The sequence below is a fragment of the Arachis hypogaea genome, chromosome 20 (assembly GCF_003086295.3).
Source record: "Arachis hypogaea cultivar Tifrunner chromosome 20, arahy.Tifrunner.gnm2.J5K5, whole genome shotgun sequence".
NCBI classification, from domain to species: domain Eukaryota; kingdom Viridiplantae; phylum Streptophyta; class Magnoliopsida; order Fabales; family Fabaceae; genus Arachis; species Arachis hypogaea.
Genome location: NC_092055.1, coordinates 13,337,283 through 13,355,511, shown reverse-complemented (window position 1 = coordinate 13,355,511; position 18,229 = coordinate 13,337,283). Strand labels below are relative to the sequence as shown.

General features: G+C 40.2%; 3 protein-coding genes, 1 long non-coding RNA gene and 1 other non-coding gene across 7 annotated transcripts; 3 read left to right on the top strand and 2 right to left on the bottom strand.

The window, feature by feature from the left end:
- Positions 1 to 2,370: 2,370 nt before the first annotated feature.
- On the bottom strand, positions 2,371 to 3,306 carry LOC112785460 (uncharacterized). The gene has a single exon (XM_025828922.1). It carries the CDS (start codon positions 3,304 to 3,306, stop codon positions 2,371 to 2,373), a length of 936 nt encoding a protein of 311 aa, XP_025684707.1.
- Positions 3,307 to 5,420: 2,114 nt separating this feature from the next.
- On the top strand, positions 5,421 to 8,951 carry LOC112783473 (octanoyltransferase LIP2p, chloroplastic). 3 transcript variants are annotated; one of them, XM_072229787.1, is made up of 6 exons: positions 5,421 to 5,792; positions 6,466 to 6,682; positions 7,065 to 7,157; positions 7,259 to 7,411; positions 7,490 to 7,905; positions 8,411 to 8,951. In XM_072229787.1, the coding sequence occupies exons 4-6, from the start codon at positions 7,275 to 7,277 to the stop codon at positions 8,782 to 8,784; spliced, it is 927 nt and encodes a 308-aa protein (XP_072085888.1). In that variant the 5' UTR covers positions 5,421 to 5,792; positions 6,466 to 6,682; positions 7,065 to 7,157; positions 7,259 to 7,274; the 3' UTR covers positions 8,785 to 8,951. The 3 variants fall into 3 exon arrangements, with proteins under 3 accessions (XP_072085888.1, XP_029152228.1, XP_072085887.1); XM_072229786.1 differs by having other exon boundaries at positions 5,433 to 5,792; positions 6,466 to 6,587; XM_029296395.2 differs by having other exon boundaries at positions 7,065 to 7,411.
- On the bottom strand, positions 8,823 to 10,557 carry LOC112783474 (non-specific lipid transfer protein GPI-anchored 16). The gene is made up of 4 exons (XM_025826435.3): positions 10,140 to 10,557; positions 9,419 to 9,445; positions 9,191 to 9,259; positions 8,823 to 9,037 (listed from the first exon to the last, which is right to left on the bottom strand). The coding sequence occupies exons 1-4, from the start codon at positions 10,555 to 10,557 to the stop codon at positions 8,919 to 8,921; spliced, it is 633 nt and encodes a 210-aa protein (XP_025682220.2). The 3' UTR covers positions 8,823 to 8,918.
- A 93-nt stretch (positions 10,558 to 10,650) lies between these two features.
- On the top strand, positions 10,651 to 11,318 carry LOC112784809 (uncharacterized). The gene is made up of 2 exons (XR_003194061.2): positions 10,651 to 10,912; positions 11,065 to 11,318. It is a non-coding gene; the product is annotated as an uncharacterized lncRNA (long non-coding RNA).
- Positions 11,319 to 11,699: 381 nt separating this feature from the next.
- Positions 11,700 to 11,860, top strand: LOC112787000 (U1 spliceosomal RNA). Its single transcript, XR_003194439.1, has one exon. It is a non-coding gene; the product is annotated as a U1 spliceosomal RNA (small nuclear RNA).
- Positions 11,861 to 18,229: the final 6,369 nt, after the last annotated feature.

Genomic DNA, 18,229 nt, shown 5'->3' with positions numbered 1-18,229 from the left:
GACGTTGAATCTAATTTGAATTTTTTTTCTATTATCAGAGTCATATGCCTAACGATCTTCTAAATTAAAGTTGAGTTCTTATAATATGGAACTCATACAAGAAATTGAAAAGTAGAGTTTTATTTGAGTGCTACAAGTTAAATTGGTCTTTTGAAATTGACAATATAAAATTTATATTGGAATACTATAAAAAAATTGACAAGAATTATTCTTATTTTTTAAAGGTACAACAGAATAAGAAAAGAAAATGAGAGGTTAAAGTTCTTAATACTATGTGACTTATTGTGATGCATTAAGTACACATATACGAGTGGTTGAAGTCGTTATATATTTTAGTGTTATTTGTATGAACTGTATCATGCCTTTTTTGTTGAGTTTAATACAATACTACTTATGAACACTTATATTGTTTTTATACCACTTTTGTTTACATCAGGTTGTAATGAATATAGAATAGTACACTAAAAGGGATGAATATTAAGTTAATTAACTCATGATAATCGGAATGATATGCATACAACACATAATTCTTCATTTTATACATCTTTAAGTTCCATTTTAGATAAATGAGAAAGATTTTTATTTTATATGAATACAAGTTTAACATATCATTTTAGGTTAACTAGTGTAGTATCAAAACTCAAAAACATGTGCAGGGTATAGACACAACTTAAATCGTACTTAAGCACCTGCTAAACTAATAAATTCAAATTCCAAACAAGGCACAACAATCATATGTTAAAGTTGACATTATTACTCATATAACCTGAAATTGATATAAACAAGGTCCCAATCATTCATCCAACTTTTAAATTGATATAGGCAAGCATAAACCGCTATAGGGGTACCAAGGTTTATGCCTTTCAAGCATTCCATCAGAAACCGTTAGAGGAGTGCAGCGGTTTCTTCTCACACGCAACAAATGCAAACCACTACACTCCTATCGCGGTTTACGTTCAAATCATAATCCACCATACGCCTATACCGGTTTCTATTGAAATAGGAAAAATGTATTTGCGTCTTCAATGTATAGATTTTGTATTATGATAATATTAAAAGGCAAACAATTTATTTTGGTAACTTGCCCTAGTTATTATATATTGATATATTGATTTTTAAAACTTATTGCTTTTTTTATAGAAATCGGGACTTAAAGCCCAAAATAAAAAAACTAGACGAAAACTATCATAGAGAAAGCAATTGTAATGAAGTTTGCATGAAAACTTAAAGAAATACATGAGGGAATAGAAAAAAATGATATCCAAACTTAAAACTTGATTGTTGTTGTTTTAAGTAGATTTAGAATAGATAAATTGATGTTTATTTGAATTTATATTTATATAGAATGACACTTGAAAGGAAATTTTAAAGCAATTGAAATTTGATGCAATTGAAATTTGTATATAAATTGTTGTCGTTTTAAACTTTTAATGTAGGTTTAGAATAGGAATTTGATGCTAGTTGGAATTATTTGATTCTTGCTAGTTTAATATTTGATTGTTGTTGTTTTAAGGGCAATTTATACAAATAAAATGATTGAACGAAACTTTTACGCAAATACAACATTGGCAATTTCCAGACGCAAATGTAACAAACGCAATTGTATGTAATCCGCTACACCTTGTAGCGGAACCCAATTGCACGTAATCCACTACTGGCTGTCGCGGATTACGTTGAGAACTTCAATACTTATAAACCGCTACACCCTGTAGCGGTTTATGCTCATATGGTGATATACTTATAATCCGCTACACCCTCTAGTGGATTATGAAGAGTGTGGAAGTTTGGGAAGATGCCTAACAATACCAGTCTAATAGTAACAACTCGTGATACAAAATGTACGAAGTTATACAAATACAGTCTTCATAAACAATAAGCCGTAGAAATATAATAGGCACCAGGCATTAACACTAACACGGATTAAATTACTACATTAGTCATAAGTCATAAGCCATACAAATAAGTCGGAACAAATACTAACACAAACACACCAAAGGCACTAACACTAACACCCAAAAACATAAATTGCTACATGCGAAAATAAAATTCAAAAAACTAGAAGCACACAGACTAGAAGTCCTACGAACTACCGGCAACGGTGGAGCCTCTCTGGGGGCAAGATCTACGCGTGTGCCCAGACTGTGTGCAGAGCCCGCATCGCTTTGGTCGGTGAGGGTCGGCCTCATCTATGTTGTTCCGGATTCTGGTAGACCTCGGTCGCCCATCACAACAACGCCTCAAGCTGTGGTCCGGAATAACGGTCGAATCGTCATAAGATGGCCAAAGTCCCTCCGGTATTGGCGGCACAAAACCCATTTGGTACACCCTGAACACCTTCTGCATGGTGTAGACCTCGTCGACATAGATAGACTAGTCAAGTCGTGACTGGGCACAACATGCAATCGCATGGCAACATGGATAATGGAGAGCCTGAAAGTATCCAAAGTCGCATGTACGATCCTGAAGGGAAACTCGGTACGTCCCAAGTGAAAAGCTCCCGGTCGGTGTCGTCTCGGCAACGGTGTACTCAGACTGGTGTCTATCGAATAGGGTGACAGTGAAGCATCTGGAGTCTTTCAAGTTGCGCTCCATCGCCTTCATAAAAGACTGGCAGAACTTGGCACTGCTGGCCAATTGAGCCTCTACTGTCTGACCACGAATCACAAACAACTCCGCTAGCCGACCATATGTGGACTTCACTAGGGCGGTAACCAGAAGATTCCGTGTACCCTTTATAACAGAATTAACACACTCAGATATATTGGTCGTCATGTGACCGAATTGTCTGCCACCATCCTGGTGCTGATTCCACTTATCGTATTCTATTCTATTCGCCCAATTACACATTGCCGGATTCTCAATCCGTATTATATCAAACCAATAGTGAAACTCTGCCCCAGTCTTCACATAAGCAGCGTTCACAAGCAAACGCTTTGCATCTGTGCCCTTGAAACTGAGTGTGAAGTTAGCTGCAACATGTTGAATACAAAATGCTCGATACACATGCGGGGGTAACCACCCACTGTTAGGGTTCTCTAGTGCAGCCTTGATGCCATTGTGCCTATCTGAGATGACCAGTATCCCCTGTTGCAGAGTCACATGTTGTCGCAGGTTGGTCAGGAAGAAAGACCACGACTCGGCATTTTCCCTCTCCACGAGACTGAAAGAAATAGGCAAGATGTTGGAGTTCCCATCTTGAGCGATGGCCAGGAGCAAAGTCCCTCCATACTTGCTATACAGATGAGTACTGTCTATGCTGACCAATGGCTTGCAGTGTCGAAAAGCTTCAACACAAGGAGGAAACATCCAGAAAAGACGATGAAAGTACACGGTTGAGTCATCGACGTCATCACTGACTCAAACTGGAGACGTCTTCAGCAAGGCAACCGTCCCCTCCATGGTAGACTGCACACCAAGGATTCAACGAGGTAGCTCGGCGTAGGACTCTTCCCAGTCCCCGTATATCTGTGCTACCGCCTTCTGTTTTGCCAACCACGTCTTTCTGTAAGTTGGCTTGAACCCGTACGTTCCTTCAGTAGCTTCTTGCAACACCTTTATCAATACCGTCGCATTGGCTCGAACCAGAGGAAAGATCTTCACACAGATCACGTGATAATCTAGTTGTTGGTGGTTGCTTGATATCGATGTAGCCAAGCATGTGTGTGGTCCGTGTACCGTCGAACCTCCCATGTTCCCTTCCGTGCTCGAAGGCTAATGCGAATTATCCACGTGCAACCCTTTCCGAACTCCCGACTCCATCACTCTGTACTCAACACCGCACCGAATGTTGTAATCTTTTACAGTAAGCATAGCTTCCTCCTTACTGTGGAAAGATTGACCAACTTGAAATTCAGCTACAGAATTTCCCTCGTGCAACCCTTGACCCCCAAAGGTTGGTGTTGACTCCGTCGGTTGGCCGATGGCTTCCAGATCCAGGGTAGAATAATGTGCAGGTTGCTCATGTGTGCCGGCACTTGACGGTGGTTGACATGTTGCTGGGTTTATTGGAATTTCATCATCGCTGTCCCCTCCAATGTCAGCAGGCTCTTTGTCGGAATCATCCTCTAGCATAGCATTTTCCACCCGATCCGGTTCCCCCTCACGTCCTACATCTGGAGATGGATGAGTTGAGGTGAATATCCCAACTGGACCGGCTGGCCGATACTCCAACAAACACTCAGGTGCAACGACAGGCCTCGAGGTGGAGGCACCCCATCATGGTGGATTGAGGGTTTGGAGCGGATGCACCAGAACTATCGATCCCATGTTTCAGGTTCGCAAACAACTCGTGTATCCTCACTTTCGGAAAATTCCGACGACAATGAAACAACACCTGCATATCTTCATCTGTTTGTAACACGAATGTTTCATATTGCACGCCGGTTGACACAACCGCAATAGGAATCTTGTAGAATAGCTTCTTCACCCACTTTGTGCCACCCGCGCCTAACTTCTGCAGTATACTGCTCTTCAGATCGAATAGTGTATCAGACGATCTGACGAAAACACTCAGTGGTTCTCTCTTTGTAAACTTCACACCGTGCCTCATACTCTTTTTTATTTTTTCAGAATGGTGCATTAACACCAAAAAGCTCTCTTCATTTTTCATCCCTCAAGTTATGAATGAATGAAAATGACACTCTACACAACTTGCTGGGTATATATAGGCATCTTCCCAAGCTTTCACACTCTTCATAATCTGCTAGAGGGTATAGCGGATTATGAGTATTGAAGTCCTCAACGTAAAGGTTCCGTTACAGAGTGTAGCGGATTACATACAATTGCGTTTGTTGCATTTGCGTCTGGAATTTGCCAATGTTGTATTTGCGTAAAGGTTTCGTTCAATCATTTTATTTGTGTAAATTGTCCTTGTTTTAATGTATATTTAATATTTGATTGTTGATGTTTTAATATAAATTTAATACTTGATTGTTTCTCATATTGGTACTATTGCATGATTGTATTAATATAGGTTTAATGCTAATTAGTATTTTTCTAATAGTTATTTTTAGACTTTGAGATTTGATTAATGTTAAAATATTAGTGAAGACATTTATTTTCTACTAATATAGGTTTAATACTTGTTGATTGATTATTTTATATTTTTATTTAAATGAGACTGGGTTAACGGGTTCAACTAGTGACCTAACGATTGAACCAGTAATCCAGTGACCTAATAGTCTGATCGAGTCGATCATCGGTTTGATTCTAACAATTATGTTATCTTGCATGGTTTTAAAAACCAGACTGGATTGGCCGGTCGGACCGATACAACTGTGAACTGGATGCTTATGCGGTTTGTTCAACATAAAAAACTGCTATGTTGAAAATCGGATGTAAACCGCTGACCGGCTGGTCGGATCGAACCGGGACTGGCCGGTTTTATTGAAACGGCATCGTTTTTGCGTTATAGAAGAGTCAGGTTCTCCTCGGTCCTCACTCCTCGCCTGAAGCCCTCGCCCCCCTCTCGAGCCTCATTCCTGATTCCTCAGTCTCGTACATACTCTCATTATTCCTCCCCAAAACACAACCCTAGCCTCCATCGCGCCGCTGTTGGTTTCACCGTCGCCGCCTGGTTCGTCGTAGTCGTTCGCCAAGCCTCCTGTTTCGTCGTGTTCGAAGGCCCTTCCATTCCCCCAACGTCAGCGTCTCCAGGTCCTGCTCCGCCGTCGTCTGTCTGTCGTGTTCGTCGCCAGCTCCCCGTCGTCCGTCGCCAGCTCGGCAGTGTTCGTCGCCAGCTTCCCGTCGTCCGTCGCTCTCCCTCAAATCTCTGGTCACTTACCTCGCCGAAGGTAATGCCTCGGATGCTCAGTCAGTGCTCGGTGCTTTCTCTTAGTTGACTGGCTTTGCTCACTGCTTGATGATAAATTTTAACCCTGTTACTGGCTTGTTCTTGTTTGTTCTGGGTTGATTAACTGGTACTGGCTTACTGATTGATGATAAATTGATCCCGATAAATTGTTACTGGTTTGTTCTTGCTTTTTTCTTTTTCTGTTGTTAAATTTTGTTAAAGTTTCCTGATGATAAATTTTGTGCTCATTGCCTAAAGGAATACTTGTAATTTAAGTTGGTTCTTAATACTCTTTTTGTATCACAAAGCTCACTACTAGTGCCTGCTGTTCGTGTTATTTTTTTTAGTTCAGAAATGATCAAATTATATTTGATTATTGAATGGCTCTGCTCACTACTGCTATGCTATGTTGTACTCTGGTTTGTGTCTTCTTTGCTGCTGTGCTGTGTTTTTTTGCGCTCTGCTGTTCACTGCTGTGCTTTTTTGTGTTCAATTAAGTCAATTAAAACTGTGCTTTGGGCTTAATTGTGCTTCGATTGTTAAGTTAGTTAATTCAGCATATGAATTTTGCCAACTATGCATTTCTTAGATTAAGACTTGCACTAGTTTCTTTGCTAGTAACAACTTATGCGACTGATTTTGCACCGTTATGAACTTATCCATTCCCCTTGTAGGCATGCACTTGGTGGCTTTGATGGAAGCACAATGGTGTCGACCATTGAAGTGTTTGATCCTTGTCGCGAAGCATGGATAACCGGGGAACCCATGAATCATCCTCGTCGCGAAGCACAATATGGTGTCTACTAACCCTTTTTTTTAATTATATAGGCATCTTTAACCAATTCTCCCAAGTCTATATGTGAGCTACCACCAGTTCCCCCTTCTTCTAGGGTAACCACTTTGTCTACAGGTTTATTGATGACTGCAGTTATGCTTTAGGGTATTAAATTTTTAATTTATTTATTATTTTATTATAAAACAGTTTTTCCAGTTGAACCAGTGAACTAGTAACTAGAATGGTTCGATGACCGGTCCGGTTTTCAGAACCTTGCTCTCTTGTATTAATTTTTTTCAAAAGTTTAGATACTATTAGAAAATTGTGGGTCTGTGTGGTTTAGATACACGTGCATTGATCTGTTTGACTTAAATATGTAAATCTTGAAGTTGTCAATTTATGTTGATTACATTATATAGAACTAGAATACTATTGAATCTTTCTTTTAATTTTTTTTTTATTTTTAGAGAATAAATGCTAATGTGTGTCAATTTTTAGGTAATATATGAAACTGAATTTGCAGAAGACCAGGCAGTTGTTTATGCTTCTAAATGAGTTTTTAGTGTTACTCCTGACCATGATTATATAAAGGTAATGAATTCAAATTGGACTTGATACATTGATCGCCTCCTATTGTCCTTAGTTGCCACCATCTTTGATATCGCCGGTATTTTCATCTCACAAACACACAGTATCCCGTAATCAGACATGAATTTGTTGAATACAGTCCCTTCATCAGCGCCTCCATGCCCTTCTCTACCTTTGCGCACCCACTCCAACCTGTCCAAGTCACTCCAATTCTCATATCCGAAACCATCCAAATTCACATCTTACGGAGCAAGGCTGTAAGTTGCACTACTATTCTGTTTATACACATTTAACACTTGAAAATTCTCACCAACGGTGTTAAGGAAATTGCGCAGCTGCGAGCTCTTTGATTTGCACCAAGAGCAAGTCCCTTATGAAGTGGCATGGTCTTGGCAGAAAGACATTGTGAAGGAAAAGAAGGCTCAGCTTGAGAACGAAGGAGATTGCAGTGACACCCTTATTGTTCTGCAGCACCCTTCCGTGTATACATTGGGTACTGCCAGTACCAAGGACAACCTAAATTTCAACATCAACAATGCACCCTTTAATGTTTATCGTACTGAGCGAGGTGGTGAAGTTACATACCATGGTCCTGGCCAGCTAGTTCTGTACCCTATTATCAATCTAAGAAGACACAAGATGGATCTACATTGGTACCTCAGGACACTGGAAGAGCTTGTCATTCGTGTTCTTTCTTTGACATTTTCCATTCAAGCTTCTCGAGTGGAAGGTTTAACTGGTGTCTGGGTTGGTAAGTCTAAGTTCCTTTTTTTTTGCTACTATGCAACCTTAGACTTGTATACTTTTGATAATAATACCACTCAAATTTAGGTTCATAAAAATATAATATTATAATTTCATATATCATGAAAGATTAGCTTGATATTCAAGATTATTGGCTTTATCAAAATAGGTTGGATAAATTAGTCTTGGTCATGTTTAACATTTTAGATATTGCAGCCAAGTTTACAATCTTTCTGGCTAACTTGTAAACAATTAAGTTTATGACTTCACGACTAAACTCTCATGAGTTTTAGTCTAGCTTTACAATTATACAACGTTAGATGAACTCTCAGGTTGGATTAATTTGGTTTCAGCTTATAGAATGGTTTCTACAAGGACATATATAAATTATATGCTACTGCCTGATTGATACCTAAGCTTTCAAGACATAAATTAGTTGATGGATTGATTAGTCCAAAACCATTGTCTTCTTTTTTGAAATTCTCCTAACTCCTCGTTGAAATTTGCTCCAGGAAACGAGAAAGTTGCAGCTGTAGGTATAAGAGTGTCTCATTGGATAACATACCATGGCTTAGCACTTAATGTCACAACAGATTTGACTCCCTTCAAATGGATCATCCCATGTGGCATACGCAACCGCGAGGTTGGAAGCATTAAAGGGTTGTTACTGAGAGAAGCTCAATCATCAAATATGGCTGCTAATGGAACAAATGATCTGCATTCTATTATGCATGATGATGGCGGTCTAATTGGTATTACTCGCAACTCCTTGATTGAAGAGTTTTCAAAAGTGTTTCAGCTTGAGTACCGTCACAGAACTATTTCTGTACCTATGTTGTATGAAAGGAATCAAAGTGATATTGTTACTGAAACACAGCAAAGTTGAATTTGTTTGATATTCCTTGGAAATATTTATCTTAAGGGTAAGCTAAAACATTGCAACTACTTTTTATTTCTTTCAAGTTTCAAATGCCAAAGATGACCAACAAGATAAAACAATACAATAATAACAGGAATCCATTATTGGTAACTGTATTCCTGGAGTTTTCTTGAGTTCTTATTCTTCTTCAATGGTTTTGATTTTGCTTCTAGTGTTGCCAATGTTGGTTGTGAAGTCTCAGAATTGGGTGCCTCAGAAGCTGCACTCAAGTATAAGATAAATTAATGTCACATTGTTTTGCCAAAATTTTCATGGAAAGCAAGTACATTAACAAAGAGCAATAAATCATTGTCTTTTACACAACTTAGTCATATTAAATTTTAATTATCAAATTGAGGGGTTTCATAAATACCTTGTGGGCTTAGTGGAGATTCAGCTATTGGAGGAAGTGATTGGTCATTTGATCCAAGCATTGCTGGACCTGCGAATAAATATTTTCTATATATAAAACAGTTTATCCAAATTGAAATTTAACTCAATATGGGATTTAGACAGAGATGGAATTTATCATAAGGAAGAATGTGAAAACGGAAAACATGCTAAATTACAAAATAATATAGCAATTGAACAAAGTAACTACCTGGAGCTGGTATAGGAGAGCCAGAAGCTGCAATAATGTACAATAACAATACTTCATTAGCTATTTAAATATTTCATTAAGAAAATAACAATGGGAAAAGGTACGTTTTGACATATTATTATGTAATAAGAATATTAGTAATTTAGATTATTACGAAAAAATATTATTATTTTCTAAATTATGTTTGAGAAATTGTCAATCATGTGGTAATTTAGATAGACATCTCTTATAAGATAATATAGAGTAATGTAACTCAATTACACAAGGTAATGTTGAGTTTAGATAGTTTCATCCAATTATCCAAATTCCAAACTTAACCAGCACTTATCAAACCCCTTTTAGGATATATTTGTGAATTTTGATTTTTGAAGAAAATAACAGGAAATAAATTAGAATAAGTATAGAAAACTAATTTTTAATTAGGCAACATTAGTTAATTATTTTATTATAAATTGTTTTTGTAACAATCGTTTTTAGGAGGTTTAAGGTTTTAGGGTTTAAGATTAGGATTCATGGTATCATATTTAAGATTTAGAATTTAGAATTTAAAATTAAAAAAAAAATTGAGGATTTAGAATTAAAAAATTTAGCCGGCTGCAAAATAGCTGTCTCCCTATTGAAATTATGGGATTAGTGTGTAAATTTGATTAAATTTTTTATACTTTGAAGCCCTTCTTTGCCTCTCCCTCCAAAATCAAAACTTTAAGGAATAAGGACACACCTTTGCACTGTAAAGGAAGTTCATTGATGTTGCATGCTTGTGGAAGAAAAAGGGCAAGAACACTGTTAATAGGTAATGGGATTGGAGCATTGGCTGAAATCACAAGGCAAGCACAATCTATACTATTACTCATCAAAGACCTTAGTGAATCACAACATGAAGATGATGGTGCTAATCCATTACTTGAACTTCCTGTGATGAAGTTTGCACATGCTGTGAAATTGGTTATCATTGATCTTGTGCATGGTGTAGTAATTTGACCCTTAACCAAGTTTAGTGTACCCATAATTATAATTAGTATGGTTGATATCACAGTGATTTGGAAAGCATATGTGAGTTGTCCCATATTAGTCTTTGGTGGGTTAAAGAATGATTTGATTGTAGGTAAGTGTCTTTGGATGTTGATTGGTTTGATCATAAGATAAGGACATGATTTATACATTGCAATGACTCAACGAAAAAGAATTGGTAGATTTGAATTTGATGATTTAGGAGTTCAACTACTTTAACCAACATGTATATTGGAATATCTTTTGTTAATTCCCGTTGCTGTATTTGGTATGGTTGGTTAGAAATTTAGAATGCATATTTTCGTTTTTCAAAACCAAATGTATGAAAAAAAAAAAAAATCAATACACTTCTCATTTGGCATCTTTTTGTTTTAGCATATTTTAACACTAAACTATTCTCTTATGGTTCCCCAGCTGAATCTCCAGCTGATTCACCTGAAGGTTCAATTGCACCTTAAGATTCAGGTTCAGATTCTCCCTCAGGTATAATATTGTAGTAAAGGAACTTTGAAAATTTTACCCTCCTTTTCATGATATAATAAACTCAGAATTAACAGTTTAATTAAGATTGTTAGTAGAAAAGATGTTTCAATGCATGATAACACTTTTTAGTTTGGTGTATTCTATTGTTGTAGTTGCAGGATCTAAGAGAGTTCCAGGAACAAATGGTGGGTCATCTGATGGAGGCAACATTAAATTCCCCTCCCACTTTTTGCTCTCTCTTGTAATTGTTTCTTGTTTCTCTTCCATCACCAACCTCTGATTTTTGAGTCTTGTCTGCAGAGACTTGAGAGACTTGAGTGCTGAGGTTTTTTAATGATGTTTTGCCTTTTGTTGTGTCACTTCTTATCTATGTAGTTTGTATAAATAACGAGTTTTAATTTTATATATGTTTCCTTTATTATTCAGGCTTGATTATGCCATAGAAACCTACTGATTAATCTAAATTTTCTGAGCTATGAAACAAAACTATGTATGATTCATTAGTTCAACAGCTAATTGAAACTGGGTTCAATTTTCTTTAATTTACAAAGCATAGAGCATACGTATTTTCTTAATGATACAGTAATCATGATTCATATAATGTATTAATCTACTAATGTAACTTACATTGCTTATTGTGGGGAATTGGGTATCTCGAACTGGGAGGAGGAATAAATATGAGTCGTTAAGTTCTTGCTGAATAATCCTATAGTCCCACATCTTGGGGATCAGAATGTGCGGGTGATGCATTGGGCTATAAAAGAGAAGGGAGTACAACAATTCCAATATACTTACCTGGACGGGGTGAATGGGCGATCAAGAAGGCCCATGGCCTAGGCTGGTGACTTCCATTGCACTTCGGAAGGGTGCCCGCCTAAGGTCTACCCAAGTGGTGGAGCCTACGTCATAATTTGTGGCAGTGGGGGCCTGCGTTCGCGCGGCCCCTTCCAATACAGTTCAAAATTGTTCGGGCCTTAGTTCTTTGGGCCTGCTCGTTGTTCTATGCGGTTCTACTAAATCGAAAAGAATACACTGGTAAAGGAAGATAGAGAAATGTATATTAAAATATAAGGTTACATGTGGATTTATTTTAGGAAATTATTTAATTTAATTAATTAATTAAAATTTAAATGTGAAAACAACCCAATCACGCAAAGTTTTAAAAACACAACTAAATGGGACTGTTTTTAAATAAAAAAAATTATTATTTTCAAAAAGAAAATAGAAGAGTATTGTTTATCAGGATATAATTTTTTTTTAAAATTGAATAAACACGATAATTTTTTTAAATTGAATAAATATAATTAATTATACGAAAGTAATAATAGGAATATACGAAAGTAATAATAGGAATATACTTATTTTTAGGGCAAAAAATTAAAATAAACCAAGGGAAGTTGCAATAACCTACTAAATGAGCCAAAGTGAAATTCGTTTCAGCAATGAGCCAAATCCTATATATATAATTCGAACCAGGGTGGTTCGAATTCCATTCATGAATAATTCGAACCAGGGTGGTTCGAATTACTAAGAGAGAAGTTGATTCAAGTAAATCGAACCAGGGTGGTTCGAATTACAGGGGAGGAAACTGCAGCACATAATTCGAACCAAGCTGGTTCGAATTATATGGGGAGACGCTGCATAAAGTAATTCGAACCAGGCTGGTTCGAATTACACAAACCGAATTCGAACCAGTCCGGTTTGATTTAGTGGTAGACAGTGCAGTATATATATGGTTGTAAACGTGAGTTGCTTTCATAGAGGGTGTAAGATGGCTAGTGAGGAGAGTTTTGTGGTTTTGGTTCACCACAGAGGATCCATTAAGAAGAAAACTCGCTCCGGTGTGAAGTTTACAGATAAGGATCCTCTCTGTATTGTCGTGAAACCAACGACGAGCTATGATGACCTTGTTAGATCTGTGCTGATGAAACTTGGTCTGGAAGGTGCGAAGCGAGTGAAGAAATTTTTCTATCGCATTCCAATCACTGTCTTGCAGGATACCGTGAAGTATGATTGCTTCACGATTGGTAGTGATGAGGACCTGCAAGTCATGTTTCTATGTCGGAGGCAGTTTTCCGAGGTGAGGACACCAGAGTTGTTGACAAAGCTGGTTGATGTGGTATTCAGCTCAGGGGGTTCGAACCGAAATGCCACCACTGAAGCCGCGGCAGCCGGTTCCAGTTCCAGGCCTGCCGTTGCTTCTTCGTCCGTCCCTGTGTACGAGCCAGCGGTCCAACCAGTCGCCTCCCCGTCTTTTGCTGTTGATCTCAATGATGGAGTAGGCGACGTGGTAGGATCAGTTGATATTCTGCCGAACGCTTTACAGGGAGTTCTACCGGTTGGCGTCGGAGACGGAGTGTTGGGTGATGTAGAGGAGGACGACGTCGAGCCGGATATGATTGAGGATGACAGCGGCGACGAGGTTGGAGCGACTGAGCCTGCATTGGCGGTCGGTGGTTCTAGTTCTGGCACACAGCAGTATCCACCACATTTTTCCTCTTTGGACCTGGATGCCATGAGGCAAGAGGGTGTTTCAGGGCACTCTGTTGGATTCGGAGCTAGAGATGCTGAAGGGACTGCTGGTTTGACAGAGTTCCAGGTTGGTCAGCAATTTCAGGATAAAGATGAGGCCCTGTTAAGTGTGAAGACTTACAGCATCCGGCGAGGGGTACAGTACAAGGTTGTGGAGTCTGATCATCGCCGTTATGTGGGCAAGTGTTCTGAGTTTGGGAATGGGTGCACATGGTTGATTCGACTGAGTCTGCGGAAGCGCAAGGGCATTTGGGAGGTCAAATGGTACAATGGACCTCACACTTGTCTTGCGACCTCCATCTCGAGTGACCACAGGAGCTTGGATTATCATGTGATTTCGGCGTTCGTTATGCCAATGGTTAGGGCTGATGCATCCGTCAGCATCAAGGTGCTCCTAAATGCCACGGCAGCACACTTCGGGTTTAGGCCGAATTATAGGAGGGTCTGGATGGCGAAGCAGAAGGCAATAGCCCTCGTATACGGTGACTGGGATGAGTCATACAACGAGCTCCCCAGGTGGGTTTTGGGATTCCAGTTGACGATGTCCGGTACTGTTGCAATCCTACGGACGAGCCCCGTTCGAGTTAGTGGACAAGTAGACGAGTCTCAAGCTTTTTTCCACAGACTTTTCTGGACGTTTCCACCGCTCATCCAGGCATTTCGCCATTGCAAGCCCCTAGTTAGCATTGACGGCACCCATCTGTATGGGAAGTACGGGGGTACTTTGCTCATCGCGATTGCACAGGACGGGAACTCCAACATTCTACCTGTTGCATTCGCACTAGTAGAAGGTGAGAATGCAGAGTCTTGGTCATTCTTTCTCTCCCACCTTAGACAGCACGTGACACCGCAGTCCGGTCTTCTGGTTATATCGGACAGGCATAACGGCATCAAGGCTGCGCTTGAGGCTCCGGACGGAGGTTGGTTACCTCCATCTGCATACCGTGCATTCTGCATTCGACACGTAGCGGCTAATTTTGCCCTTACCTTCAAGGGCAAAGACGCACGTAGGCTTCTAGTGAATGCCGCATATGCCAAGACCGAGGTTGAGTTTGATTACTGGTTTGATATTCTTCGGTCTGAAGACCCGGCGATGTGTGAGTGGGCGAACCGGATTGATTATTCCTTGTGGACTCAGCAGCGTGACGAGGGACGGAGATTCGGTCACATGACGACGAATATCTCGGAGTGTGTGAACTCAATCCTGAAGGGTGTCAGAAACCTCCCTGTATGCTCTTTGGTGAAGGCAACATATGGAAGGCTTGCGGAACTCTTTGTTCGCAAGGGGAGAGAGGCTGAGGCCCAGATGGGAACCGGACAGCAATTCACTCAGTACTTGGTGAAGTGTATAGAGGCCAACTTGAAGACCGCGAGGTGCTTCACGGTGACTTTGTATGACCGGGATAACTCCGAGTTCACCGTAGCCGAGACCACTCCGACGGGCTCTTTCTCATTGGGTACCTACAGAGTATCGCTTGCCTCTCGGACCTGTGACTGCGGGTACTTCCAAGCGCTTCATTTCCCGTCCCAGCACGCACTTGCATGCCGCGCCTACTCACGGGTTACCTGGTCCTCTTATGTTCACAGCGTGTATCAGATTAGTTCAGTGTTCAGTGTGTACGAGATGGGATTCACACCGCCGATACCGGAGGGCTACTGGCCACCTTACGACGGGCCCACCATGATTCCGGACCCTGCCAAGAGGCGTGCGAGAGAGGGTCGTCCGAGATCCACTAGGATACGGACGAATATGGACGAGGCAGATCCGAACCGGCCAAAGAGGTGTGGCCTTTGTCGCCAACCCGGACACACCCGGCGGAGTTGCCCACAGCTTGGAGGACCGTCTCAAACGGGGGGCTAGTAGTAGCGATGTTGTTAGTGTTAGTGCTTATTGATTTTTATTTTTCCTGTTACATGTTATGTTAGAGGACTTATGTAATCTGTTGATCTTTTTACCTTCTAGTAATGAAAAAGTTGCATCTGAATTTGAATATAGCTAGAAATCCCATAAATGCAAAAGTTGATAACTAAAGTGTTATATGATTCAATGATAATACATATTCACTAATCCACTAGGTAAATACCAGATTTTTAAGTACAATAAGATGAAGAAACAACAAGGAAAAATAGCTCTAAAGTAACAACAGTAATCCACATGTGTCAGGTACATGAATGAACCCTAACGTCCAAAATACATGAAAAGTAAATCATCTAAACAAGTGGGAGCCTGTCCCACAACGACGGGGTACCTGTGGCCTCTGACCTCTGCGGATAAACGGCTCCTCATCCTCTATCTCATCTGCGTCCTCATGCGGGGCAGGCTGTGCGGGTGGCGTAAAATGGACAGGCGCGGCAGACGGCCCGGCGACAGACTGTGATGCAGCGATGTAGGCGGAATGTGGGGTACCTCCCAAACCAAACTGATCATCAACAGGTGTCGTAGCAGGCTCGTTCAGATCAAAATTTTACAGGAATAAGCCAAAACGAAATCTGCTTCATAAATCGACCAATGCATGTTTATATGTAGTTCGAATCAGCTAAATTCGAACTCCATTTCTACATAATTCGAACCAGCTGGGTTCGAATTATACACAAACACACGCACACACTAATTCGAACCAGCTAAGTTCGAATTACACACAGTAATTCATAGTATAATTCGAATTATGCTGTTAAAAAATTAATAATTTATTAAATAAATTATTAAAAAATTTATTAAAAAATTAATAATTTAAAAATTAAAAAAATATATATTTTATTTCATACGTTAAAAAAAAGCTAACAAAATATTTAATTACGAGACTTCTTTAAAATATTAATGAGCTATCAATTCGAATTCCATACAATAGTTTTCTGTCCATTTTTAATAGCTCATAAATATTTTTTAATAAATTTTTTTAATAAATTTATTTAAATTATACCACAAAAAAATATTTTATTCTATGCAAAATAATTTAAAAAAGGCTTAAAAGATGTTAGGAGTACTATAAAAATTTGTAATATCCTAATGACTTATGACATTAAAGAAATACTCTACATAGTCAATAATAATTTAGAAATTAAAGAAAAAATATTTTTATCATGTATTTACCTAAATCACTAGAATATTACAAACTTTTATAGTACTTCTAACATCTTTTAAGCCATTTTTTAAAATTTATTTTGTATATATTCGGTAGGTCGGATACCGGACGGGTTGGTTGATATCCTTATAAAAAAAAAGGGGAGTCGTCTGGTCGCACGCTTCTGGGTTGAGGGTAGGTGAGGTCCCGAGCTCTTTGGATGTAGAGGGGGTGTCACCTGCAAAGACACTCCGACGCTCAAGTCAGTGAAATGTGCAGGCGAGTAAAGGTTGGGTGGTATGTGACGTACCTTGGGGGCAGGGCATGTCCTTCCCTATTTATATCGTGTCAGAGGTGGGCCCTGCAAAGGCAAGCCCACCTTCTTCGAGACCTCCCTTGCACAGCTGTAGCGAAGCTGTCAGGGACGCGTGTTCGGGTTGGCAATCGGGCCGGCCCACATTCAGTTTGGGCCAGGCCATAACAGTGCCCCCGACGCACCGGCAATGACCGTGAGGATCGTTGGTGGCGTGTCATCTCTCCTTTCGTGCGTTGTCGCTGGGTCAGTCATCTGTGAAGGGGACGTGCCTCTTGCGCGCGCGTCTGTTCGTTGTTGGAACGACCGCTTGTCGCCTCGTTCTTCGCGCGGGGTATTTAATGCTCATAATGGGCTGGAAAATCCTATATGCAAAGACTATCTTGCCCCCAGGTCTTTCGCGCTTCCTGGGTTGCAGTTTTAAAGAGTTTTGCTTTGATTTTTTTCTTTCCCACTCTTGCTCCTACTATCTCCCTCTTATTCACTCAAAAAATCTTAGAGCCTCGTTCTAGCATCCTCGTGCCTCTTTCCTTCTACCCTCTCAGTTTTCGCAACCAATTCAGGTAATCTTTGATCCTTTCTCTTTTTTGCTTCATTGCTTTATGTTTGTTGCTTGTATTTGTTCTGCGTTCTTGCTGTTTTGTTTGATTTTTGTTGGTAGATGACCTTTTGGTGCTGTAGATGTGTTAGGGGAGGGGTACCATTCCAGGGTAGGCTTTTAGGTAGCTTGCATGATAGATAACTTTTAGCCATGCTTGGTCTTAACTGTTGAATAGGACGAACATAGTTTCTGGACTTTTTCTGGACTCCCGACCTCATAGACTAACGGAGTGGTACCCCACTGTAGGTATGCCTCGCATCGTTTCCCGGGCTTCTCCTTCCGCCGCGAATTACGACCCCTACGCCTGGTTGACTAAGGATGTGAAGGACTCGCCAAATCAGATGGACGAGGAGGAGTTGACGGAGTTCCGGCAAGCCGAGTATCTGTGTGGGGGGGGGGGGGACAGACGAGGAGGCCAATTATGACGTCTTCGTTCCTGCCCCCCACGAGCGACTGTATGAGATTAATTTTCACTCCCCCTGGGTTGCCGACTGGATTTGGTTTTACAAAGCCATGTTCACCCAGGTAGGCGTTCGCATACCATTTTCCGACTACCAGATGGCGCTTCTTAGTCGGATATCCGTGTCGCCGTCGCAGCTCCATCCGAACAGTTGGGCTGCTATCCGCTGTTTCGAGATGGTGTGTGAATATCTCGAGCTGCCGGTGTCTGTGGATGTCTTTCTCTTTTTCTTCAACCTTACTAACCCTTCCAAGGAGGGGAAAGCGAGGAAATGGTTCTTGTCTTTCCGATCTGCCCAGGGTCGGAGGATATTTGGCTTGTTCGAGGACTCTTATCATGGGTTCAAGGA

Bases quoted from the DNA above. Each gene is read 5' to 3' on its own strand.
- LOC112785460 (XM_025828922.1), bottom strand. From the start codon at position 3,306: ATGTTTCCTCCTTGTGTTGAAGCTTTTCGACACTGCAAGCCATTGGTC.
- LOC112783473 (XM_072229787.1), top strand. From the start codon at position 7,275: ATGAATTTGTTGAATACAGTCCCTTCATCAGCGCCTCCATGCCCTTCT. The intron at 7,412-7,489 runs GTAAGTTGCACT...GAAATTGCGCAG, and splicing joins ACATCTTACGGAGCAAGGCT to CTGCGAGCTCTTTGATTTGC. The intron at 7,906-8,410 runs GTAAGTCTAAGT...AATTTGCTCCAG, and splicing joins TTTAACTGGTGTCTGGGTTG to GAAACGAGAAAGTTGCAGCT.
- LOC112783474 (XM_025826435.3), bottom strand. From the start codon at position 10,557: ATGATCAAACCAATCAACATCCAAAGACACTTACCTACAATCAAATCA. The intron at 9,260-9,418 runs GTAGTTACTTTG...ATTTATTCGCAG, and splicing joins CTCTCCTATACCAGCTCCAG to GTCCAGCAATGCTTGGATCA. The intron at 9,038-9,190 runs GTATTTATGAAA...ACTTGAGTGCAG, and splicing joins ATCTCCACTAAGCCCACAAG to CTTCTGAGGCACCCAATTCT.